General features: G+C 33.2%; 1 protein-coding gene across 1 annotated transcript; it reads left to right on the plus strand.

Annotated features, from left to right (window-relative positions):
- The first annotated feature begins 1353 nt into the window (after positions 1-1353).
- Positions 1354-7875, plus strand: LOC150105610 (galactosylceramide sulfotransferase-like). The gene is made up of 3 exons (XM_090393998.1): positions 1354-1545; positions 7484-7583; positions 7637-7875. The coding sequence occupies exons 1-3, from the start codon at positions 1354-1356 to the stop codon at positions 7873-7875; spliced, it is 531 nt and encodes a 176-aa protein (XP_090250124.1).
- The last annotated feature ends 3805 nt before the right edge of the window (positions 7876-11680 follow it).

Here is an 11680-nt window from a genome sequence, read left to right on the forward strand (position 1 = left end):
TCGTCAGAGCAATTGTAATGCATATTTCAAACATTGTCATGATTCATGCATATTTCAAGAAATATTTAACCGTAATCTTAAATCCCTTTCGCTTCATAACCTGCTTTTAATTCAAGAGGAAATTGAGAACTCGACTGTCATGCTAGCCTGCTAAACTCTCGTTACAAACGAATAGAAAAAAAAAGATGCTGCTGTTTGAGCTGTGACAAATTTATTATTGTTGTACCTACAAGAACGTAGTGGTTCTTGTAACTACCCATAAGTCTGAAACACTAGAAGTTATTGCTAGCTTAACAATTTCATTCCATAAAACTGTAAAGTGGATTAATTATGCTAAACTAATGTCAGTTCACTCGTTTCATTTTTAAAATATCGGAAATTACCTATCTTCTTGTTCTATGCCCAGCGCAGCTGAAGCAAACTAAAACAATTTTATTTGGTGAGGTAGGATTTGTGTCGGTTACAACAATAACTGACGTTATGAGGAGATCACGTTATCTTTCTGTGTCTTCGCATGTATGTTCTATCCTATATCTGATATGACGTACGTGATGTTCACAGAATGACAACATATTCTACTTGAGATTACGCTATGACAGTAGTCTGTTGGTGTCCCCTATGTCATCAGAAAGATTAAATAATAAAACATCGACAGTTCTTGAAAGTTTAATTTATTGTATTATAAACTAAAACCGAACTGTGCTGCGAACGATGAAAAAAAAAAAATAGTTCCCACCACCGGTGCAACCTCTTGCATATAATTCCACCCATTATCTGTTGCCATTAAAGGGTAGCAACCAAATTGCTGATGAGCCCATAAACCAAGGCTAGCCGTTTCTTGGTAAAGCCCTAAAATATGTCACAATTATTAAACATAACATGCACAAAAATCACTATAACGTAAGCCTACGATGAATTTTCACCAAAAGCTTTCACCAACTGCGTGTGTGTGTTACTACAAAAATTGTAAATAATTGATTTAATTACGTAACAAATCGGTAAATGAAGACTATGGTCAAAAACAAGAGGTCGAAATGAGGTTGTAAAGGTTTTTCTTGGGGGGGAGTTCAGAATTTTGACACCTAGAGCATCCAATATGTGTTCAATAGGATGAAGGTCAGGAGACCTGGCAAGTTGGCCAGTCCATACGTATAGTCCCTTCTTAAAGATACTGTTCCACTAGTTTCCTTTAATGAGAACAAGTAGTGTGGTCTTTTATACCATAAAGTCTCCCCTATCTGATCTGCATACAGATAAACACAAGAGGTTTATAACATAACATCGTCAATAAATTGCAGTATTCACGGTTTTCTGCTAGGAAATATATACAAGCCAATGCAGTCACCCAACGAGATGCCTACCCAAACTATCACACAACCTCCACATGTATCCCATTCACAAATAGAGGGATCAGTAACGTCTGCGAGGTGTGCTCTGATCTGCAGACAGGTTTTCACCCACTGTGCTAATATCCGTGAAAGGACACTTATGGGGAAAGAATATGATGATTTGGAGAGGTATCCTGTTGAGCAGATGCATCGACCTGTATGTGCTTCCTGGCGGAACCATAAATATAACTCTTTGATGCGAGACGCCCATGATACAGACGTTAGGGCTATTTTTGCATTGATTTTGTATGAGATGTCGAGAACCTATTATAAGCGCAGTGCGATTGTGTGCTGCAGGTAAGGAATGAAAAAAAAAAGTTCAATTATACTATTGAAGAGCTATAGGATGCAGTTTTTGGTAATATTGCAAGAGGAAGCATGTTTCAGAGAATAGAGATAGAAAAAAATAACACTGTACCCACTGTGAAGAAAGGTATTAAACTGATCATGCCACTGTTACAAACTCGTCCACACACAATGCTACTGTAATTCAGATTCTTTTGCGATAAACGCAAATAAAATCGCCTATTTGCTTCCTACAAAATAAAAAAAATCAAAAACTGGGCCAATGAAGTGCGTCGAATGCGGTAGCCCCATTATTGCTATTTACAAAGTGGAATATGGAACAACCCTTGCCATTCAAAATCCAGCAATAAGTCGTCCGTGTCCAGGATATCAGGACTTCTTGATATCCTGGACATAGCGACACTTCAAAATAAAGTTTACCAACATCAAAGTAAATGCAACAAACGACTTCAGCACTGAACACAGTCCCGTTTGGCTCCAACTTGGTTCTGAGCGTGAAAATATTCCATATCTGTTCCCAACTGTCAACTGGACAAAATTAACAACCGTCCTACATGAAACCATTGGCTCAGTTATGACCATGCACTAAGAAAAACATCAATAAGCTTTCAATCCTAGAAAAGCAAATAATTGCTCTTGCAGCATATTTGCCATTGACAAACTCCGACTAACTCCCGACGAGATTAAAAACCTTAGCTCAAGATCTGTTTCATCGCTATGAAAAAAACGGCCACCTCTGTAAATCAATTAACCCAAATTCAGATGGAAAAATATGAGGATTCTTCTCGTCTTAGACTCAATCCCACGTTGAATTGGCTTCGCAAGTTCTCTAACGAAAGCACGTTAATCGTAAAATGACAAGAGTACTACGAAATCCAATTGTGGGGTTTCGTATGTATGCACTCGTGATAAGGATAAAGTTGTTAATACGTTTAAACTAATTTTATTTAACATATAACACATAGAAATGACACGCATGATTTAGTGGTTGGGTTTGTATCCTTCTGCTGTGCTACCTCTTGAAATATTTACACGTAAATATAATATCTAATAAACCAAAGCAACGTTCGATTGTTTGGTTGATTTACGGGGGGGGGATGTTGGTGCAGGGAGAGCAAACAACATATCCGCTATTACAAAAATAACAGAAGTGCACAATAACATACTTAGAACAAATCAAAGAAATCACTGTTAGATCTCCCAGAATGATAATTAAGTGCCCAAAATTTATCAGTTTGCATGAAATGTCAGGATACTGTTGTCGACAAAGTTTAATACTCCACAAGTAGTACAATCATTATGAACTTGGTATAAATAAACTTTTAGATCATGCTGCGTTATATCATTAATAATAACTGCATAATAAAGTTTCACTGTTAATAACATTTGCTACCATTTATAAATGAAAATTAAGAACTAAGCATGATTTGTGCATATCTGCAAATCAGTGCTCACTTGTACATACTATAAATCATTTAAAAGTATTATATGCATATCGCGATTATTTTTATGTTCTTTATGACTGACATAAAAGAAATGACAAATACTACCCAAATGTTTTCTCAGAATGGCTCAAACGAAGTGTAGACTTAGCATCGATCTTTGATATTCTCATTCCAATCATGTTCTTTCGATTTTATACTACGTTTAGCGTTTCCTGCAACCGCCAGTAGCTTTCCTTCGAAGTTTGGGATTTATTTTAGAAACCTGTAAGACCCCACCCACCCACCCCTTTTCTTTCGTTAAGCTGCAATTACAACTTGAAGAATATAAACACTCACAAAGAGTAGTATCAGGAGTATACAATGTATAGGATCAAGTATGTTCTTGGTCAAAAATTTAAATATGAAAATCATTGTGCCTCAGAATATTCTCTAAGTGAAGTAACCAGCTTTGTTTTGTTGTCTTTGGTCTTGACAACCATCGCCAAGTCCATATAACGACACGCACTGATATCCTTAAATGACAGATTGCCATGCTAGAATGAATCCGTTACATAACTTTCACAGTAAAAAGAAAATAGTTTTTTGATGTTCAACCGGATCTTCCTAGCTTAGTATGCAGTCGCAATGTATGCTCACAGCTCCATGAGTTATCAGCCACTCCAGAAAACGTTTGGGTAGCATGTTTTTTTTATCTCCGATGATGACAACTAAAACATGAATATCTAAAAATGAAATAATTTCGTGTTTCAGGCTTGTGTGGCATCATGAGAGAGAAATTCAGGTTCATAAGCGGAATACCCATCAAGAGTGAATATCTGCAGACTACTTTCGCTGGGATAAGATACACAAGCAAGAATTCAAGGCCATGTCTTTACCCCTTAGAATCCGATATTCTATGCTGGCTGTCTTGATTATTACTACAGTCGTAGGAGTTCTGTATAAGAATAAGATGTTGTAAGTTTCTTATATTTCCAAACCTGCTAATAAATAATGTGTTGTGTGTATGCTGATGGGTAATTTCATTTTCGTTTCTTTTCTTTTTTTTTTTAATTTGTCTTCAAACATACTATACGAATGCCTCTCATTTCTTATTATAGCCTAGGTTATGCGCAAATAAGTCATATTTAAGAAATATAATGAAGTACATTCTTATAACGTGTAGAATAACAGTCGTAGTATGACTTTAACCAGATAGTCCTAATGGAAATCAGTCCAGTCCAAGATATGTTGTTTATAATATTCCCTTCAGAATGTTTAATTATCTTAAAGTTAATTATAGAATTGACCTGCACTTTCCTACTGCGATAAAAAATATAAAAGTTCATCTTCATCATCATATTCCTGCCATGTACCCTCAAGGGGTGTACAGGATATAATAGTATTACATGAAAAAAATTACATCATTATATAAAAGTTAAAAAAATTAAAAAAAAAAAAAGTGCCTCGTTCTCCGTAAAATCCTTCCGCATGCCCCTGGAAGTATATATACCACAATTTGGAGAACTCCTGTCTATTGTAACAAAAGTAATAAATTATAATTAAATAAACCAATATTCAATCATTAAAATCTCAACCTGATCTTAAATAAATACGAAACCTCTTGTTGAAAAACTAGTTAGCATGCATATTAGCCCAGAACGCAATGGTTTGCTTAAAATCAAACTGAGTTTCAATGTGACATAAAAAATTTATTATTAAAATCAAAGTTCAGTCTATAGAGCTATTCAAGATCTGTGTAGTGCTGGTCGATTGAACCATGTAACTATTACTCATCTATCTAATTAGTGGTTTACAGTGTGTTATTTATATTGATTTTTCTTCAATGAAAAGATTGCTGGTTCATATTTTATATCGATGTTTTCCTTTGCAGGGGTTCGTCTGCAGACTATGACCAAAGCACGCCATCGAATACCATAGTCTTCTCAAAACTCAAAAATAAACCAGTTCACCCATTCAGAATATTTTAATGCACTACAGATATTATCATAACTCAACCTTCGTTCTCCGATCAAAGATAAAATATACATTTGAGTATCGAGAGACCCCCCCCTTCTTCGAAAAATATTTCCTAAATCGGTTTCAGTGCAATCAAATGTATAACTTATTCACTTATCACTGCCAGATCAAATATCAGGAAATGAAGCAGCTAATGCAATATTCCTACAGATCCTTAGAAACCATTGAAAATAATGATTAATGTTCTATTAATCTTATAGGATTTTCTATAAGAGGATTCTGATTCTCCAAAATCTCTTCAACGAGTTTACAAGAAGAAACGGAATAACATTACAAAATGCCATTCGGGTGTCGTATGGGGATTCAATCAAATGTTATTAGATTTCGGCTTGAATAATAATTTTGAAAATGTAACTCTAGTAACCAAGCATAATCACATTTCGGTAAACAGACTTACTTGGTAAGGATTGAAAAAAAAAAAACAAAAGAATGTAATTTTGTGAAACATCTCTATTGGGATGTTCGCGATGGATTTGGAAGAGAAGCTAAAAATACTAGTATAAACTAAAGAAACTGCCAAATGTTCAATTCTCTTCAGATTTGATGAAAATCTCTGCATATTAGGATGAGAGACAAAATACATATTCTAAATAACTGTAGGTGTTTACAGTACAAATTGTATCCACGGTCTGGTTAATATTTCTCATTCACAAATGCTCGTCTGCCATTTTATTGTTTCAGGTAATACCATCTAGTCGAACATCTATATGTTCGACTAGATAGCAAATTCCAGTCATTCACTCGTGAAGAATTAATCGTCTAAAGCAGCGATTTCCGACCAGCGTGCGTGAAAGGTTCACAGGTGTACCATTTGATTTTGATGTAAATGATTAAAAATTGATGTGAAATGTTTTTTTTTACGAATAGGCTAAGGTGGGCCAGACCACATGAGCATAGTATTCGATATACTATCAGTTGTTAGTAAAAAGTTGGAAAGTGCTGTTCTCAGAGGATCTTAGGCGGCTACAAACAGTTTAACTTTTAAGTCTATTCGCTCTGATGTTTCATCTTTGAAAAGAGTAGCCTTCCTAATGGATCAATCTCCAATGTATTGAATACTGTTCAAAAGTAAATAAAATCTTATTAATTCTTTTTTGGAATAACCGTTAAGTATAAATAAATAGGAGAGGAGCAAGAGTTCTGTTGTGTTGGTTTCATTATCATTAATTATGCCAATAATGTCATGACTATACATTCATTGAGTGTAGACATGCTCCATAACTGCTTTAACCCTCAATGTTTATCCATCGTTTAAAGAGAGGACTGAATCAGCACTTGCACGACAAAAACTTTAATAGTATGTATTTTTCCTCTATATTGTTCAGTATTCTTAAGATGAATGTGTATTTCGTATCCAGTCTATCAATATTTTGAATTAAGCCCTTTTAAATTTTCATAGTTACTCTATATTTTCTGAATAACGATAGAGTTTGTTTTTATTTCTTAAATCTGATATTTGAGAATTTTTTACGTTGATAACCGTACTCCAATTATTTTACACTTATGATTAGTTTTTAGATTTAAGGTTAAAATTTTAGCTATCATTTTCGTACTGATTTTCTGTATTGTGTGAAGATAAAAAAATGCAGCCAACATAAAATTGTTATTTTTATCTGTCTACGAATTTTTTATTATACATCAATAGATTTAAGATATGTATCTTCCCACTTCTCTTCTATGAAACCGAATTTTTCTTTCTCAAATTATTAAATAACACAAAAGCTAATTTTTGATATTTTTTGTTCACTCATGTCCCATAGTTCTTACTTCCTACATGTAATTAATTTTGAGTCACTTTTTTAATATAATATTGCAAAGATAATTTTCCTCTGAAGCACAAATACCAAATAAATTAGAGGCCACACGATAATATTTTATAAACAATTATTTTATTTATTTCCAAAATAAAATAATTAGTTACATCCTCTTGCTGTTTTAGATTTCTCTTCAGTACTATACATACTTTGAATATTAAAACTAAAAAAGGACTAATGAATTATTGTTTCAGATAGGAGTTATTTTAAGAGGATTCTCTCTTATTCTTTCTTTTACGTGAAAATATTATTTTCCTTAGGTATTCATCTGCGATCTCCAGCTACTATACATCTCGAACCAATACTGTCTTCCTTAAAACCCACAAATGTGCCAGTTCAGCAATTCAAAACATTTTCATGCTGTACGGATACGATAACAACTTAACCTTTGTACTTCCATCAGAGCTCCCATACCTGAGTTACGCTGAACCATTCCTACGGAAGATGCTTCGTAAAACTATTTCTCCTAATCAGACACAATATATTTACTCATCACTGTCAGTTCATTTACCAGGAAATCAAGGAATTGATGCCTTATGACACGCTGTTCGTCACCATCCTGAGAGATCCTGTGGACCAATTCGAATCTATGTTCTCTTACTGTCGACTAAAGGGTTTCTACATGAGGAACCTTCAACAGTTAAAGATTTACAGTACAACCACAAAGTAACTCAAATACATCACAACGGATTACTTGGTTTTATTCAAATGCCGTTTGATCTTGGGTTTAATGTGAAGAACTCTGACAATGCCACGGCAGGGAAGGAGTATATTATGGAATTCGACAAGCAATTCCAACTCGTGATGATCGCAGAAAGAATGGAAGAATCGCTAATTTTGTTTAAGAATCTTCTCTGCTGGGACTTCGAGGACGTTGTTACATTCAAGTCAAATTCCCGGACGTAAAAATATAAAAGTAATCTCAGTGAAGAGGAACTTTACAAAGAATAAATTGGACAGACAACAAACTGTTCCAATATTTTCTTCAGAAATTTGATCAACATGTAAATAATTTCGGCGTAAAAAATGAACAGAGAAATACATATTTTAAGAAACCACATGAATTTCTGGTATGATAAATGCGTTCATGGTTTAACCAACGTTTCTCACTCCAACAAATGGAAGAGCCGAACTTTCTTATTATATCGGTTAACAGATGAAGGAGAACTGGATGATAAATGTCAGTCTCTGACTCGAGAAGAACTAGTTTTTACCGAAATGCTGATCATGAAACAGGAACTTTTTTTTGGCAGAGTAAACTGATCCAATTTTTATACTTAATTGTTCTTTATTTTATCTTTTATTCCTCAGTTGAGAAATATCTACTTCTCCATCGAGGAATATTTACAAGAATATTGACAAAAACAGATAATATTAAGATTATTGGTTTTTCTGCTCTGAGTTTTCCTAATTATCACCACTTAAACGAATTATTTAATTATTGGTAGATGGATTACGAAATTAACAGATAACTGAATTGTTCAAAAACTAAGCGAAATATTCTTTCGATTGTTCTGCAATTTATGTCGTGCGATCTAAAATCCTGTGAGATACTCACCAATTACAAAGCTCTTCTTTGTTGTATTAATTGTAATAAAAACTGATGGTTTTATATTTATATATTTAAGTTTAATAATTATATCTAAAATTTATTTTGTTCTGAGAACTGCAATAAGCTTCTCAAAGTAAAAGGTAGAGTTAACTCTTAGTTTCCTTCCCTAAATATAATATTCACTTATTTTAAAACATTAACAGAAAAGATGAACAAGAAATCTACATCCGTATTGTAAGGTTGAATGAAACGCAGTTTACATAATTCTGCAATGAAACAAAAAGAATCCTTTATCATTGATAACTGTTTTAAAAATACAATGTACAAAATAACAGGAAACCCTGGTAAACTGTTCACCAGCTAATATAACAAATAACCTCGTCCTAAATGTACTCGGTCACTCTTTTCAAAAAGATTCAGAAAAAGCAATCTCAGATGAACGTGAAGTTGATGTCGGTTTATGCATCTACCAAACCAAAACATCTTAATAAACTACACAAACTATAATAATAAATTATATCTAAATAGTTTATAAATTAAACTATAATAAAAAATAATTTTTATCATTTGACACCTTCAGGGACTCCAAAGACTCATCGAGGGAGGGTGCATACTCCACAACTTATCTCCACCACTTATTCCACCAACTAATCGCAACTACACCAACGCCATCTACCTTCCACCACCACTACTATTTTCACAAAATCACTAGCATCCATGCCCACTGCGGATACGCTAACCACTCGGCCAAATATAATAAACAAACCTTATAAAGTAAAGCTTAATAAAGCACACAAAATACATAAAAAGCCTTACCGAAACCAAGAAACGGAATGCAATCCCAACGCGTCCCGGTTAACATTCTACATTCAGGTAATAAACAGCGAAACAAAGGAATTGAAGTGTCGTTTATTTGTAGTGACTTTAGATCCACAGGTATTGTTGATGTAAAATCAGTATTACAATTATGGATAACTTTTCTTGAAAATGCCACTTGTATATATTATATAAAACGTCATGTATATATATTATGATTAAATGTATGAATCTTTTTAAATCATTAGTCTACAAAAAACACGTTTTATTTTAATTATTGGAACGGTGAAGTACAAATAAACCCATGTATAATAAATTCTAACTCAGTTAAATTAAAAAGGAATTTAGATAATTAATGAGAATGTGAAACGAAATTCCAGTTTTTAAACTGAAAATTAATATGATGTATGTGAAAAATGGAAAGTTTTTAATATAGAAAAAAATTAAAAATAACTCGATCATAGTGATAAATTTCAATACGGTGTGCATAATAATAGATGAAACTCCCATGATATGGGTAGTTTAATCTCATGCTGTATTATTACTAGGATTGAACTATAATATAAATTATTATTATAATTTATATTATAGTTCCACCACCGATAATAGTAGTTCTAATTCCGAGGAATTAGAACTACCATCATCGAAAGAATTCTTGCCAAGCGAACTTTCAGCGCAGTTCGATATCCTAAAAACAATACAATCCACTACGAAATCGTTTAATTTTTAAGTATACGTTCAAGTAACTATCCATAATATACAAGTAAATAATTAAAATAATACGTTAAGTGAAAACACTTAAAAAAAATCAGTCTACAAGAAATTCCGGGGTCCACAATGATTGGTCCCAATAATTCTTACCTTCACATTGAGAATTATTTTGGGGATGGGGGATGGATTGTATTATCAAGAAAAGTTTACTCTTATTTACAATTCTTAACATATTAAAAGTTAGGAAGAAATTGAAATACTTTGAAAAATGTTTTAGAGCAAACGACATTGATATATACTTGAGTGTTTCCTTAAACAAAATCAATGTTGACTGACCAGTCCGGCATAAAGTATAACTTTATGCCGGACTGGTCAGTCAACAGTTGGTTCGAATCTCACTTTGGACATAAAAGTTGAGAAATGCCTTGAAGTGGAATAATTTTTGATCCTAGAGCGCAGGCGGCCTGAAGTGGCTGAACAAAGTTTCACTTCTGTGTGGTTTTTCAGCAGGTTTCAGATTATTTAATTCATAAGCCATCTACTAAAGATATGGAATGCTGAAAATGCTATCCATGAATGAGATACAACAAAAATGTCAACACAAGTTACAGCGAAATGTTTCATGTCTTTCAACCACTTCAAATATTCTAATTTATCAGGCAGAAGACTCAGAGTCAATCCAACATTAAATATGACATTTGGATCAAGTTCAGATATTTCGCATATAGAAAGGTAATTAAACTATTTCACGTAATCAATGCTTTTTTGTGTGTGATAATAAACTAATTAGCACTTCTGACAGAACACCACATTGTGAATGCTTGTTTTCATAGCTTCCAACAATCTGGTTTATTTTTATTTGAATTCCACTCATGAATAGTTATGAACATGTGGTTAATTATTATCAAGCTTACGTTCATTACACCAAACACTTTATATAACAAGGGATCGGTTTAATCTTCCTCTTTATGCCCCGGTAAGGTTTATTACAGGTGAGCCACTTTAGTGCTATTTTGGCTTTGTTATTCTGTGTATGCAAAGTGTTCTCTTCACCTCTTGCATTTTAATGTTATAGCAGTATAGAAATTATTTCTAGTATTTCTGTGCTTATTGTAAGCATTTAAAGAAATTATCTGTATTTCTAGATGATTTATTATATAATTTAAATTTTAAATTAATATTTTGGCAACAGAAATGTTATTTCGATTCACTGTTCACAGAGTCATTTTCAGTGTTAGGATAAGATAATATTAATTGCATGTTTTTACACTAGTAGTACATCTTGTAAAAATCACGTAAGTGATAAATATGTAAGAGGAAATCAGTGTCCAAAAATTTAGTTGATAAAAGGAACGAATTACAGCACTGGGTAGTTGTTAATACACGAGCAGCACAAGGTTATCAAAGCTATAACAGCTGTGGGTGATAACATAGAAACTAGTGGAGATTGAAATTATTTGTGCGCGGAAGTTGCTGAACATTGTGGCATTGAGAGTAATCGAAAATATGAAGGGAAAAAATATAACTTTTCGGTCCTTCGCAGTTTTTGAAGTCTTATTTGTTATTGATTATAAACCAAAGTTAATTAAAAGCTATTACAAGTATTAGGATCCAGACTTCAAGAAGTATTTT

Source organism: Typopeltis vanoorti, chromosome 6, assembly GCF_054136105.1.
Source record: "Typopeltis vanoorti isolate ZY-2024b chromosome 6, IOZ_Tvanoo_1.0, whole genome shotgun sequence".
Classification (NCBI taxonomy): Eukaryota; Metazoa; Arthropoda; class Arachnida; order Uropygi; family Thelyphonidae; genus Typopeltis; species Typopeltis vanoorti.